This window comes from Aythya marila, assembly GCF_965140915.1.
Source record: "Aythya marila genome assembly, chromosome: 2".
Lineage (NCBI taxonomy): Eukaryota > Metazoa > Chordata > Aves > Anseriformes > Anatidae > Aythya > Aythya marila.
This window is the reverse complement of record NC_139043.1, coordinates 16,850,998-16,866,942: the sequence shown is the minus strand read 5'-3', so window position 1 is coordinate 16,866,942 and position 15,945 is coordinate 16,850,998. Positions and strand designations below refer to the sequence as shown.

At 42.5% G+C, this 15,945-nt stretch overlaps 1 protein-coding gene across 4 annotated transcripts in view; it reads left to right on the top strand.

Moving 5' to 3' along the window:
• Positions 1-2,031, top strand: part of WAC (WW domain containing adaptor with coiled-coil) — a 59,148-nt gene extending 57,117 nt beyond the window's left edge. For all 4 annotated transcript variants that reach the window (XM_082753957.1, XM_082753958.1, XM_082753959.1 and 1 more), the window contains exon 14: positions 1,542-2,031. In XM_082753957.1, the coding sequence (XP_082610083.1) occupies positions 1,542-1,611 (70 nt within the window). In that variant the 3' untranslated portion in view covers positions 1,612-2,031. The remainder of the gene's footprint in view (positions 1-1,541) is intronic.
• The last annotated feature ends 13,914 nt before the right edge of the window (positions 2,032-15,945 follow it).

Genomic DNA, 15,945 nt, shown 5'->3' with positions numbered 1-15,945 from the left:
GACAATGAATATGTGGCATAAGTAATAATTTGGGTGGGAGGATAGGGGGGAGGCCTTCACAAAGTATGGGATGATCAAAGCCTATCAACCTGAATGACGATATCATTTCTGTATTTTTGTACTGAATAGAACTATTTAGGTTTGTTGTGAGAAGGAACTTGAGCTTTGTTCAAAGCAAGTGTGTTGTTTGAACCAGAAGTGACAGTTTGTGAAATGACACTCTTCACTCACTGGTGCATTTCATACGCCTATACCTTTTGAGCTTAATGTGTTTTTCAGCGTGTCTGTCCTGATTATTTATCTACTTTTTAGTAGAAAATTGATTTTTACTGAACTGGGGATGTATTTGAAAAGGGTTCTACAGAAGTCTGCTAAAGTGGATGCACTTTCTTTATCTGATTAAAGTTGCTTTGGACTTGCAGAATATTTGTCATGTTTCAACTCTTTCTTAATTTTTTCTTCATTCATATGCTTGCATTACACTTCAGTGTTATGGAAAGTTGTTACAAAATATTTATTAAAAACTTTAGGAAACAGTATCTAAACCACATGTTTGTTAACTGAAATAATTGCTTAGGCCTGTGCAGTAGTAGAGGAAAAGTTCATAAGGGAAGTGTTAGCAACAAAATTGATTTCTAAGTAAGTGTAGTTGCAGCTTTTTTCTTGGATCTTCTAATAAAGGAATTTTCCATAACTAGAGGCAAACCTCAGAATCTATTTTTCCTCTACCAGTCACAGAGCCAAATACTAGAAAAAAAAGGTTTTGCCTAGAAGAAAATTTCCTTGTTTAAAACTTCTTCACTAAATTACTCTGTATGTGGCTGAACCAAACTAAAATACATCGGGCCGTGTTATGGAGATAAGCATTTTAGGGAAGCAAGAGCATGTGTAACTCTCCTGCCTGCACTGTTACCTAAATCTAGTGCAGTATAAAATCCTGCAGAACAATGGGAGGAAATCAGTTAAAAGACGTGAGGGCAGTGGCTTGTGTCTCTAGTGGCACTGTCTCTCCAAGAACAGGCAAGTTCAGGTAGAAAACAAGGCTGCGGGGGAAAAAAAGCTGTAACCTCTGTACCACTGGAGGTACTGAGGTTAGGGTGGGGACAGAGGAGCAGTGTATTTGCTGAAAACTTGAGTGCTTTGGGTTGTTGCACAGTTTGGAAAACTGCATCGCAGACATAATAACATTTTTCAGAATATTGAGCTCATGTACTCTTCTGCTGTGTTTCACTTCTTCTTGAAGTTAAATTCAGCTGAATAGGAGGCTTAAATGTCACCGTGTTTCGGTCATAATGAAACTCAGCAGCTTAGTTTTCTAAATAACGGAATCTAATCCTGCAGGTTTCTGCACCTGCACACGGAGCCTGTAGGTGATTAAATAGATTGGGAATTCATTTTAAAATACTTCCAAGTTTATTAATGGAGCTCAGAAGCTTGGAATCTTTCCAGGAAATTGTAAAGTATTTGTGTAGATACTTGCACTTAATATCTCTGTACGATGAAAATGTTTACGCTAATTCTTTTTTTCTTTTCTCTTGCAGGATACTATTTTTGAGACAACAAATAAAAGAACTTGAAAAGCTAAAGAATCAGAATTCCTTCATGGTGTGAAAAGTTGTAAACAATTGCACATGGTTTTGAGTACAGGAACTATGAAACTGATGCCCAGTCTTAACACTTTTGAGCTGCATTTGAGTAGACTTTGGACCGTTGAGCTGGGCAGAAAAAAAGATGACATGGGGAAGGGGACAGGAGGGAGTCAAATTCAGGGGAAAGATACAAGAATGATTTGTAAAACCCTTGAAATGTAGATTTCTTGTAGATGTATTCTTCACGTTGTAAATATGTTTTGTAGAGTGAAGCCATGGGAAGCCATGTGTATCAGAGCTTAGACATCCAAAACTAATCAATGCTGAGGTGGCTAAATACCTAGCCTTTTACATGTAAACCTGTCTGCAAAAATTAGCTTTCTTTTTTTTTTTTTTTTTTTTTTTTTTTTTAGTTAATTTATCATTCAGAAATCTTGCATTTCCTAAAATTCAATGCAAGCGCCAGGCGATCTGTGTCTAAGGCTGCAACAATTTGGGTAATGTACAAAAATATCATGAAACAACTGTTTCCACACTTGCACCGAATCAAGAGCAGTGCTTCTCCATTTCTGTTTTACAGAGAAATGTTTTTCATTTTCTGTGTTCCATTTCCCCGTGAAATCCTAAATCTGATTTTATCAGTTTTTTAATGCTTCTAATTTTCTCTTTTTCTTAAGGCACTGTTGCTATGGCACTTTTTCTATAATCTTTTCATTCCTGTGTACAGTAGCTTAAAATTGCAGTGATTGAGCATAACCCACTTGTTTGTATAAATTATTGAAACGTATTTCCATTTGCACCCTGTAAGAATGGACTTATAGTACTGCTGGGCATGTGTGCTGAAAGTACATTACTTGCTCAAATATAAAGAAATAGCCCAATGAACATGTTAACATGGTTGTGGGAGGGGAAAGAGGAAAAAAAAAAAAAAGCTAGTCAGATGTGAATTGTATCTGTTGTAATAAACATGTTAAAACAAAGAAACACTGGTTTTCATTTCCTTTGGTCAACACATTAAATTTTGGTCTGTTTGGGGACTCTTTATTAGAACTGTTCTTGTTGAACGTTTTTGTACTTAAATAATTCCTCAAGGGAGGTTTTGTTTAAAACTTGTAAACAGGAAATTGTGTATAAAATATTTAACGAAATATAAAATTCAACAAGAATGATTTAAGACACCTCCCCAACAGTTGTCATATGTTAACTCCTGGTTTACTTGTCTTGATATTATGACATTTCATTTCGAAGGATGTTTGTGTTGTAGCTAACTGTTTAAGTCTGGTGCTGACTGCTGTTCTTAACCATCACAAAACGCTGAATTTGTGTAATTGGAGCAACCCACCGTTTGAAAATGGTGGCAAAGCTCAGCTTTGTATATTGTTTCCTAAAGTATATTAAAAATAAAAAAGAAACTATTGCTACTACAAAATAACGTGACTTTTTCTTTGCTTAAAACAACAAAAATAGCGATGGCACTGCCAGTTTATTTGCAGAGGTTCGTATGTTACAGTAGTTTGTTGAGTGAGTTCACAGTTCATTTTTTTTAATCCGTAACCTTAATGATAAAGGTATTGACATGTGATGCTACATGCTGTGTTCCTAGAAAACCCTGTCTTTCAGCACCAGAAACGCTACTTGATTTTCTTTTGCCTTGTCTCATCCTGAGTGGGCTCAGATCAATTTTATTTATTTTAAGTAGTTTTAATCAGTGGAAGTTGAATGCTCTGTCCTGAGACATTGCAAATGAAGCAAATTAAGATAACTAACAGCAAAAAAAAAATCAGATATAGGACAGAGTAATTTGTTGTTCACTTTAATTTAGTCTGTGCTCTTGTGTTTTCTATCATGCAGATGTTTGGTTTTGCTCAGAAACTGGGAATAGAAACATCTTGAATGCATTATTTTTATCATACATCATTCTGCCCTTTTAGACAGCAAGGCAAAGTGACTCAAGGCTTCCTGAGACTCTTACATTTGCCCAATGTCCTATTGCTTGTGGTGCTTGTGGTCTTGGGGTTGCCCAGGACAGGGAACTGGCAGCGAAACAGATGGAAGTAGAGATGGGCTTTCAGCAGTGGGAGTCCTTAGTTCTGGTATTTTGCACATTGCTTATTAGCTAAGACAGATCGCTTCTCTCTTAATAGATAAGGGGGGCCTATTTTTCATGAGCTTACTTCGTTCCCTTGATTCATAGGGTATCCACTATAACATCCTCTGTCGATGAATTTCACAGGTTAATTTTCTACTAGAAAATTCCTTTGAGTCCATGTTGTGCTTTTTTTTTTTTTTTTTTTTTTAAATAACCCTCTATTTTGAGTGACTTTATTCGTATATGCTTAGCTGCTGCCTGTGCGTCTTTTATCATTCACCATTTTACAGGAAAGTCTCTTCCAGCCTAAAAGGTTGGAGTCATTGTTTTCACAATGAACGTACCCCGGATCATCCTTCTCAGCCCCTGTGCAGCATTAGTAGTGGTCACAGAGAATTTGGAAGGGACAAGGATTAATTTGCTCATTTAACTGCTTAAGAATGCGTGCACGTACATCATGCAGAGACGAGCTCTTCAGGTGATGTCCTCTCTGAACTAATGCAGTAAGGACTGCTCTGTCAGCCTCAGATGACAAACAGAAAGCTTGTTGGCTCCTGGCTCTGCTCGCCACGCAATAGCTTGTTTTCCCCCTTCCAAAACCTGGAGTTGTTGTGAGCTGAAGAGCGACAGCTTGCCAACCTCATCAGGCAATTTGGGGAAGAGCAGGCTCTGCTTTAAAATAGATGCCAACCAAATGGCAGGGACCGAGTTAATGTCCTTCAAAACAGCTTCACTAACATACAAATGCAATTTGGGCTTTTCTGTGTCATCTGGAGTGACACACAGGGCAGGGGGAAGCGATATTTTGCTTTTTCCTATCAAATCTTTCTGAAGCTGGACAACAAAGGAATGGGCAGGTGCACTGAGAACCGATTACCAGCTTATTATTTATTATCTATCCTGAAAATGATGCTATCCTTTCCAGTGTGATTGACATTTTTAAGCGGAAGGGGCTTTATTGGCTCACATTACACCTGCAAGTCAGATTGAGTGAATTTCCTCTGGGGCAAGGCTTGTTTTCTTCCTAGGCAGATGTTCAGAAAGCATTTACTGGAGTTGTGGGATGTGTTTCCTACGTTAATTACTTGATATGGCTGGTCAAGGAATAGTGCTGAAGACCTGATAAAAGAACAGTTGCTGAGTACATTGCTTTTGGTTTCCCTCTTAGGTATTCGCTAAGCAACTATTTAATATAATAAAGAGGAGGTGTTAAGAATTGCTTCACGAGTTTGTCCCAGCAGCGCTGCTTGCAGCTGTACAATCGGTGTTTCACCATCTGGTGGTGTGCTCAGGGAGCCCTGCTGGAAGGACGGGCTTCGCTGTAAAACCACGGGACTGGTCCCGGGAACTCCCATGTTGTTGCTTTGTAACACCACTATTTATTTGTTTTTGTTTGTTTGTTTTATTATTATTATTATTTTTTTTTCCCCTACTCTACAGGCCTTCTGATGTCCTTGAAGATCTGTTCATCTTCCTCACTGGCCTGGATATTAAGATGACATAGCTGTTATCTTCCACTGCTTAGATGGATGTTCTGTTACAGCAACGTTAGTCTCCTTTAGGACTTGTTTTATTAACTGTATTTCCTTTGGTAGGAGGGTCTTTTCTTTTGGTGGACGCCAATGTTGTCTTCACCGTTGCAGTTAAAAACACATTCAGAAGTAGTATATTTTATTTGCTTGACCTTCAAATTGAGGCCAAAGAATTAAAGGCATTTTGCTTTTTTTGTTTGTTTGTTTTTGAGAAGGAAATGGTGTTACACCTGCAGCCTCCAAAGACAGTTAAGAACATAGTAGGTATTTATGTCATGTCTACTAAGTCTGTGGATCAAAGATGACTGTATCTTACAGTCTCACCTTTCTGGTGATGCTCTGCTGAGTCCTTTGCTGCTGTGAGGTTGGCCACGGTGCTCAATGTTGTGTGTTCTGCTGAATGAGAGCAGTGGTGTGCCCTGAGCATCCCATGTCATCGTGCTTTGGGGATATTCACAAGTCATCTGTACGTAAGGGGCGTTCACTTCAACCCTAAATTAATATGTGGTACTGAATATGTAGCAAAATCTCAAGTCTAATATTGGATTAGGAGCTGGAAATTTTTGTGAATGCTTCATCCCTGTTGCTGTTTCTGAAGCAAAAATCTGTCCTCACCAACACACACTCTCTTGTACAAGCATAAGATAATCAGGATAATTTGGGGTGTTATAAAAATAGCGCCTTGACTTGTGAAAGTTACCGAGGAATATCCTGAGCCAAGGTGCCATCTCGTTGATACTAGCACTGCCCTTCAGCTGATAACTACTTAGGAACGGGATGTCGTGTGACATATTTTTAAGAATTGGAGCTTTTGATCCAGGAGGAATTCGTTTCTTTGCCCAGTTCAACTTTTTTTGGCAGTTGTTTGCTTTTGCAGTTGAAATAGTTAAGCAAAAGCTTTCATTTCCAACCAAGATCCACATACATGTCGACTTTGCAGAGAAAACTTTCATCTTTGATAGTTTTGAATTCCTGCTACACGTTGCTCTTGTGAGCTATCTTTTCAAGTTCTTGCATCTCTTCTGTCTCTTACAACAGGCTTTTAGAAAGACTCAGTCTTTCATAGCTGTAGGCACCTCACCCTATTCTAACCTTCCTGAATTCCTGTGTTTTACTAATTTGGCAGGGATGGTTCCTGGAGGATGCTCCTTGCTATGTTTTTCTATGTTTCTTAGCTGTAGCTTTTTGGTTGAAGATCCCATATGGCGGAAAGGACTGACTTAGATTTTCTACCTATCTATTCTATGACTTTCTGGAAAATGAGCTGTCGGGTCTTGTCTCCCAGGGGAACATCCCGGCAGGTCTTGTCATCTCATTGCAGGCAGGCCCTGCCTGGATCCCCTAGGACCTGGGGCATCAGGTACTATATGGCTCCATAGATCTGCATGCAGCTTGACCAACCTTACTTTTCCAGATGGTTATTCAATACACGTGATGCTATTTCGTCACCTGCTGTTAGTCACATGTGCCAGAGAGCACTTTCAGAGGGACACTGTTTACTTCTGTGTGCAGCACTGTGCTGAAATCTCAGGATTTGGTCTGAGTGGTCGGAATGGCCTGTGATGTTCATTTTCTCTTTTTACTGTGCACTGCAAGTTCAATTAATTATGGGTAGTACTGTCACCACCATCTGTACAAGTAGCTAGAATGGTGTGAAGTCTCTTATGTTTAATTCTCTTCCCCTTTTCCTACAAAATGTTTAAGGTTGACATGTAGCTGTCTGTCAGTGTGTTGCCTTTCAGACCTAACAGCTTCCTTCTGCCTGCCCTGGCAGATCTGTTGTCAAAATCTTACATGTTTCTTTGTCCAAAAATCAATTATTAGATTTTTTTTTTTTTTCCCAGTGTAATTGGGATGCTGTCAGAGTTTGCTTGGGGTTCCTGTTCTGCTAGATGCGTCCTCATTAGCAGCAGAGAGCTTGTGTACTGGGAAGAGCTATTTGGCAAAGGGGCTGAAGCCTGTGGCAGACGGTGCTGCAGAAGGTGACCGTGCTGTCAGTAATTCTGGATGGTGTGCTGGTGCCAAGGGGCTCTGACCTCCGCCACTTCCACACAGGTTCATGGAGCTGCTCCTGTGCATGCTCGGAGTAAAGGCTTTTCCTTTCTTCCGTGTTTTGAAAAGCTTAATTGAAAAGTTTAATTATTTTTCTTCCTGTCAGGATTTAATTCCTTAGGGAGTCTTCTTTTTTAAAATGGGAAAGCTGTTAAACCACTGGCAGCGTGTCCCTGTCTTCGCTTGCTGAACAAAACTGCCTTTCTGCTTGCAGTAGCATTGCCAGTAGAAACATGGGTAGGTGAACATCTTGATACTGTTCTTTCTTCTAGAATAAAAATTCTCAAAGTTCATGTTGACCTAGGGTGGTTTCCAGATTTCACTTAATTAAAAATAATAATTTTGTTGTATATTTTGATGTCACATCCCTTGGCATCTCTTCACCAGAGCAATTAGAGATGGAGGGTATGCGTAGGTGAGTGTGGAGTCTGCATGTAACTGCGGTAGGACAGAAGTACTCCTCTTGTTTTTCTTCATGGGCGGTTTCATCCAAAAGAATTGTTGAGGGTGAGGTTGCACACAACAGGAGGGCTTACCTGACATCCTGTTCCCTGCAGTGAGAGCAGACCTTTCCTTATCACTTCCCTGCTCCCCGCCGTGTGCTCCTGTTGTGTCCCTTTTGTCAGCTCTGAAGCTGGTCAGGGAGCAAACCCCAGCAGAAACCTGTGGTACGTGTGCCTGCTGGTTTCACAGGCTGGAGAGGCTCACCAAGGGCTGAGCAAGGGCCCTTGCCCTTCCAATATTGAAGGAGAGGTCAGAACAACCCTTTGGGCGGCAGTGAGCTCAAATGGTAAAGTCTAGCAGCTCTTAAAACTCAGAGGTACATGTGGAAAGAGGGGAGCGTGAGGCGTGGAGATGGCTATATAGTTTTCTGAGGTTTGAATGCAGGTATGCATTCACCTGAAAATGTCACTGAAAATGCCATCCATGTGTGCAAGCAAAAAAAGTCCTGACCCAGCAGCCAAGCTGCTGCATTAACTGTACAATAAATTTTCAAGTAAGCACGAGTAAAGGTAGAATTATCAACCGTGATCTCAGTAAAATATTTAAAACAAAGCACCCATCCCAGAGCAAACAGTGCATCTTGGCAGGTTTGGAATGTGAATGGAGGAGTGTCTCAAAGCAGATGCTAAATTGTTTCTCCCTGTTAGACTGACACCGAGCTGCTGATCATGCCTTGATGGTTTCTTTAGATACCATCTCTCAACAGCAAGAAAAATCATCTCCGCTATCCACATCTGCCACCTGAGGAGTATGAAGCATTTCCTGAACACCTGAGCTGCTCTGGGAAGGTGTCTGCAAGCCCTGGGAGCACACAGGTGTCCCACTGCTGGTCCAGGGGTGGGCTGCCAGGCAGAGGGGCTCCCACAGCTCCCGTGCGAGCTCAGGCTGCTTCATCCTCTACTGCTCAGTTACAGCATCCTTGACCAATGTCAGATTAAGTAGAGTTTGTGTGTTGGGTGTACATTTCTGACTACACCTTTCTGATTTTTACCTGAAATGGCAGCAATTTTTCCAAGTCACTTAGGCTTCCAAGTCTAATTCAGAGAACAGAAGGCAACCATTTGGTAGCTGGTTCACAGGGCTTGCTGTGATGTGCTTTTGCAGATGCGCATGGCTGATCTTCATGGCATAGGTAAAGCATAGCTGTGATCTGTCAAAATGAGTGGATAATAGGATGATAAACATCATCTCTGAATAGTACTTAATAAAGGACTTCACTTGTGCATGCTATAGATAAATTACTCAATATTTTGTAGTCTGAAAACAGTTTTCCATTATCAAGCACTGATGCAAATATCTCGCTATTTTTAGGTAAGCTACTCACAAGAATAACGTGGGCTCACATTCAATGTGCTAAGCCGTGGGTGCTAGATTTTGGATGATCTGCTTTGAAGGCATCAAGATGTAAAGAGACTTAAACCTTAAAACTTCAAGACTGCACAGTTAAACAAATCTAGATGGGGAACACCTAAAAGAAACCTGCCATGAACATTTTATCAAATTCCCATTTACAGTATTCTGCATTTTGAATGGCACTTTACTCTTTCATGTTGTTGAACTTGAGTGGGATTTTGATTATTAGAAGAGTTCTCACAAGGGAAATGTAATTATATGCATTTTTCATCAATGGCTTCCCTAGTTGACAAGTAGAAATGTTAATATAATACCATATCTTCAGCCTCATCATAATAGGGGTTATGCGATTTTCTCTTTGGAGCAGGAGGGATTCATTCACTAACACAGATTTATTCGAGAGAGAGTTTCTATCAGGGAATCTAATGTAGTTGTAAATTATTTTTGTTATGCCTCAATCATTTGTATGCAGTAAGCAAAGCATGCATACACGAGAAAAGCCTTTATACCGTGTATCCTAAAAACATTGAATTCAGGAAAAAACAAACAAACAAACAAACAAACAAACATGAGAATCTATAACTTTCCCAAGGGGAGGAAGAAGTCTAAAAATGAAATCAGACTTGCTTGTTTGTTTTGTTGCACGCTCAAATTCTGCACAGGCTTGACATTTTCAGTGAAGGTGATTAAATTTCAAGACAACATCATCTTTTCTGTGCGCTTTTCCATTTTGTGGAATTTCCTGGAGTGAGTGACAGGACACTCCTGAATAATGGGAAGAAAAATTAACTGAATCCACCTTGCAGTATTAATCTAAAACTCAGATTATGAGTGCATTTGAATCAGTGCAGAAGTAGTCTGCAGTGGCTTTACAGTCTTCACTGAACTGGAAACCACCTCCATCTCTGCTTAGGAACTGTGTGCCTTTTCAGATGGGCAGTAGCCCACACCAGTAGTGTTTTAGTGATATTTCAGACATGCAATTTCTCTTTTTCTAGGTAGGCTTTTATCACCCATTGTAGTAGATGATATCTATCTTCGTGCTTAAGATTTTGACTCTTTTTGTCCTCTGACTAATTTTGTTTCTCTGCCAACAAAGTCCTACTGCCCTTTACCTCCTTTGGTCAGTGTCTTGTAAAAACCAAGCTCCTTCTGCTGTTTTTGATGCAATTCCCTTATTCTACCCTATGGCAAAGTCTCTTTGAATACTCACTGGACAGCATGCATGTTGCTCTTTGGGAAAAACTTGTCTAGTTAATGACTGACAGCCCTTAAACCACTACCTCTCATGGGAAGAAAGCAGTTCTCAGTAGTCTGCATCTGAAACATTTTGGGCAGCCCCAGAAGTACTTGTTAGATAAAAACCAGCCTTGATCTCTGGGCTTGCATGCGCTAGAAATCACCACCTAACTTCTCTCACCCATCATCTGTTCTGCTTTTTCTGCTGGACACACGTATAAGAAATAGAAAAACTCTCCTGAGTTGCATGTGCTCATCAATCAGGCACCGCCACAACAGTACGACCATCCTACTGTGTGGCACAGCCAGGGTGGTGGCTGCCGGGTGTCAGGGCTCTGTGGGGAGCTGTTGGTGCTTCCACAGCTGAGCCCAGCCTTGGCAGGGGGTCCATGCCCTGTCCTTCTTGTCCTGGTGGATCCTATCACCCTGCCCAGTGCCTGCAGCCCCCCCTTCCCTTCACCCCCTGCTGGAGGACAGGCCGTGGCAGGAAGGATCAGGATGTGTGAGGTCAGGGCCTGGGCCTGCTGCTCTCTTTACCCACTGGCGGAGCTTGTTGGGGCCAAGTTTCCTCTCTCCAAGCATTTTCTTCCAAAGCAGCAGCAGAAGGCCTTGTTCCACCTCAGAGCTGACAGTCTCACCCTGTGCCTTTGTTCTGAGGCCATCTGAACTTCTGGAGCTCTTCATCAGGCGTGAACCCCACCACCTCCCGCTGGCAAAGCGCCACCTTCCTCCAGTGCTCATGAACATAACTCCTCCAGTTTCTCATAACCAAAGCCCAAGGGGGTCCAGGCTTTTTCCTGATTAAAGCTGAAGGCTTAAGGCTGGGTGAAAGACTGGACGCACTCTGTTTTGTTTTGTTTTAATGCTACTTACGCTTCTGACTGTTGTCATCTGAGCTACCGCAGTACACTTTCTGCAAAGGATCTTCTGGGGAATGTAGATTTTTAAAGGGTGCTTCTTCAAAAATAATAAAAAAATAAAAAATAAAAAATCAGCAGTACTTCATGCGTGTGAGTGCTGTGGGTATGTCTAGGCCTTAGAATTGCCTCCATGTGTGCGGGCTGCAGCATCTGGCAGGAAGGTGCCTGCTGCTGCCTCACGTTTCCCCCTCACGGTGCTCATCTCAGTCTGTCCCTCAAGACCCCGGCCTCAATGCTGTAAAATATTGCTAAGCAGAAGCCTGCCAGGAGGGAACGGGGCTTTGAATCCTTCTGAATCATCTTGGAAAAGGTGCTGAGCCTTGAGGCCTGCACTTGAACTGGTTTTGCAGGTTTGTGCGCTGCTCCTTTTTCCCTTTGATTTCCTCCTTTCTCAGTTGAAATGAACAGAATCTTAATATGAAATATAATAGAAATATAATAACATGGCTTTTACTAAAAACAATTAAAGGAACCAGGGAACCAGCCATGTAGGCTTTGTTCTTGCTGCCATTAATAGCCAGGAGCAGACCCCACCATTTTACCATGACTGGCGACTTCAGCAGGGTGGCTCTGGTGACATTGCCTCGCCCTCAGTCTGGATGCTTTTTCTTTCACGAATTTGACATGTTTGGGGACACATTAGGGAAATTACTGGGGAAAGCATTGTTTTCATTCCAGTTGTTTTTGCTCGAAGTGCTGACACATGCTGTCTCTCCAAATCTTGGTGATTAAGCGAGGAGGCTTTTGACCCTGGAGATGACAAATAAATTCGCTCGGTTTGCCAAACCAGCAATGGAGTGTCTTGTGACGAGAGGGTGCTGATGAATTTTTTCAGCTCCCCCTGCTCCTGTCCTCTCTCTTCCCATGTTTGTCCTGTTCCTAGCTTTGCTCCGTGGCGGAGCTTCTTTTTTCCCTTGGTCTGTGTCCTTTTCCGTCAGCTTACCGGCAGCTGCCAGAGCACAGCGCTTGGGTTTGCACACCCAACCCCACACCCAGTGGGTTTACAGAGAGATTTTAAGACATCTACCTGGAGAGAGGGTTTGAACTCACTGCTCTTTCCCCTCTAGGTTATCAAAAGCCTCCAGCAGCCATCCCAGATCCTCCTTTGTCTGGCTGTGCTCTGGTGGGAGCAAGGCAGAGAAACCCCACAAGGTGTAGTGCTTGCCCTTCCAAAACCCCAGCGGGTGAGGTAAAAGGACGGGACTCGGTCAACGGGAAGAAATGCAGCTTGCCTTCCAGCTGACCTTCGGGCTTTTACAAGCTTAGAGAGAGAGAGTTACAGAATTGTTAACAGCTATTTTATTACACTTACAGATCGTGTGAGCTGCATTTTATTGGAACGTGGGCTTGGCAGTTTCTGCATCTGGCTGTGAGTGAAGCTGGAGGCTGCGGCTCTGCGGGCGTTAACCCCCTGGTGCCAGGGCTTCCCGCTGTGCTAAGCAAAGCCAAACGCTCGGCACAGCTGCAACCTGTTTCCTTAGAGAGGTGCCATGCTGGAGGATGGTCGCTGCTGGCCAAGAGATAACACGCTGTGGGGTTGGAGGGATATGGGTACAGAGCAATCCTTTCAGATCAGAGCACCATATACTGATGCCATTGTTTAGTTTTGGGAGAGGTGATGCTGCTCAGGACCTTCCAGGGTCCAGCTCCAAAGCTGTTTTTCCCAAACATTTTCCAAACAAGAGCTCTACTCAGAGCAGCACCACCTTAGAAAGAAAACTTCTCTTTTACTTTTCTTCTGTAGGCATCATTTTGCAATCTATTTCTTCCTTTCTTTTCTTTTCTTTCTTTTTTTTTTTTTTTTTTTTTTTTAATTGATGCTTGCAGTGATAATTCACACAATAATGCCTTAAACAGCAGTAAAATGCCCTTGCCAGAGGCATTCTGTGGAGTAAGCACCTGAAATCTCTGTGGGACAGCATGGAGGTGCTCATCTCTTGCCAGGGTGAGGCCCTGGGTCCTGCTCCCACCTGCTGGAGGCACTCCTGTAGTGCGAAGGTACCGAGAAACGGGACATGTGGCTGTGTGGCTCCAGAAAAATGTTCTCACAAGGTGCTACAGTTCAAGCAGGAGAGGAAGACAGTGGGGACTCCTCGTTTTTTAAGAAAAGTTGATATATGCTTTTGAAAATTTATAGGTTTTGGTATGTTTGTTTTGCTTTGCTTTAATAACCGTGCTGGGTAGAAAGTAAGACTCTCCCCATAGACCTTGCCACATAGCTCTGTTTTCTTGGGTGTTTTTTCTTGTTTGGTGCTGCTTGTTGCTCCCTGCCATCAGCTCTACTATGTATTTCTGTCTAAACATCCCTAGCTTCTCATCACGCTTCATAAGGTCATTTTATTTCAGGCCTTGGCAATTTGGGAGGCAGAAAATTTGGATGAGAGGATGGGAATGCTGAGAGTGCCTGTTCCCTTTGCTCTGCTCTCTGGCCTGGTTTCGCATCCATCTGTCTTCACAAAGGAAGAGGCCCTGGCAGCTATCAGAAGAGGTGGGATGTTGTAGGCTGTTTTGCTAGTCCCCATGTATATTGGAAGAAAACCAAAATCCATTGACCAGCCCAGCTTGGCAGCACAACGGGAATGTTGCAATGAGATGATTAAGAAGTTTGATTGATTGATTTTAATACAAGGACCAAGACTTGGCTCCTGTGTGTTTGACTTCCCAAATCTGCTTGGACACAAGCTGGTCTCTGTCAAAATATTTCCTGTGTACCACGCACACCCATGTCTAGCATTAAGAAAACATTTTTGTGGGAGAGCCATGAAAGGGATGTGTCTGCTACCTGTTCATTCGTGGGTCAAATGTGGTCATGCAAGAGCAGCTGGAAAGGTCACAAGGGTCTTCAGTGGCTTTGGGCTATGCCAATAGCTGGTTGATGCTCAGGGTGAGTAAAACCTCACCCAAATTTATGAGCAATTATGGGAATGGACCTCACAAGTTTAGTTCTTTCTGGGATTTGGGGAGTTTCAGACAGTAGGAAATGGCCTTCACTCTGCAGAGCCCAGTACGGTATAAAACAAGTTGCACTGACAGCGACAGATGCACTGCAAAAGGAAGGAAGAAGCTGCTGTGGTAAGCAGGTATCTTAGCTTGATGATTCCATTTGAGCCTGTCCCTGCAGCAGCATAACGTATGAAATGAATTAACTTTTCTGAAATTCCCTCTCTCATTTGCTTGTCTAAGGGAACAGCAGAAGAATTCACTGAGTCATGAATTTTGGCATAGATTTTCTAATCTAAGCATGCTGACCCCTCCTACCCATTTAACTTTACCAAAGTTACCCCTTGGTGACATCTTGCAAGCTCCCTTTGCTTTTCTGTCCCCTTCACCCCAGCAGTCCCCCTCAGCCCACAGACAGAGCTCAGCCCCTCCCAGGTCCCAGCTCCCACAGCAGAGGTGACCGCCCAGCACCGCCAGGGACCATGGAGGAGGGCAGATGCCCATTACTTTGGGACTAGATGATCATAGAGGTCTTTTCCAACCTAAATGATTCTGTGATTACAAAGTATTTTCAGTGGTATGTTCAAGCCAAAAATAATAATAATAATGATTCTGGTGATGTGGAAAAAAATGTGGAGACGTGGCAGAGCCTTCTTACTTAAATGTGTACAATCATTTATTTCAATGTTGAAGTGACATTGAGATAAAAAAAAAAAAAGAATAAATGACTCAGTTTTTGTTTTGTTTGTTTGTTTGTTTGTTTCAATAATTTTAAAGCATCAGCTTTACATTCCCAACACTGATTAGGAATGACCCCTTTTGGTAAGCTTGACACTCAGCCACCTCTCTACTACTGGACAGGTTTTAAGGTATAACCTTAATCTTAACCCCGTCCTCCTGGAACGGGAGAAATTTGGTGACTTCAGGTAGATCAAAACATGAACTGTGAAGAACTGACTGAAAAGAAAATGGGGAGCATAACTACTATTTATTTTGTGATGCCTGACACAGGAAGAACCAACCTCGTCTCTTCAGGGATACTGAAGATAGACAATGTGTGTTCAACTGAATAGCTGAAATAGAGTAACTTGTTGACTCAGACAAAGCCTTTTACCAGCTTCTTTTCGAATGTTAGGGTTTTTATTGTCTAATATACATACTAGCAAACTGATAGTGTGCTTGCCAAGAGTCTATCTATAGAATTGGTGTAGTTAGTCCAATTTCTGTTGTGAGACAAGCTGCTCTGGCAGCTAGAAGCTCTACACTTGCTCAGAAACAGACGGAGGGTTGCAGCTCTGTTGCTCCTCCTCTTCACCTGCTTTGCAACTCTTTCTCATTTAGTCTTTCCAGAGTCTGAGAAAACTGGTCTGACTGACCTGAGTTTTTAAGGAATCCTAGCACAGCCACACAATCCTTCCAGCCAGAGCCATCTGCTGCTGTTCCTCCAAATGTCAGTTTAATTAGAGGTACCATCTCTGCCCTCTTTCTGCGATTTAATAAGAGAGCAGGGTGCTGGGAGAGGGTGTGTGAACCCTCAGCACCAGCAACTGTGAGTGAATAGGGGGCAATGAAGGGGAGTTTCATGGGGATAAAACCTGGGGGGCTGGCTGGATCACAGTCTGCAAGGCAGAAATGATGAAACAATGCTGCAAAAGGTGAGACCTTCCTTGACCTGCAGCCATGAGGCCAGGTCCACGTTGTCACCACAAACACGCATTCTGCTGAGG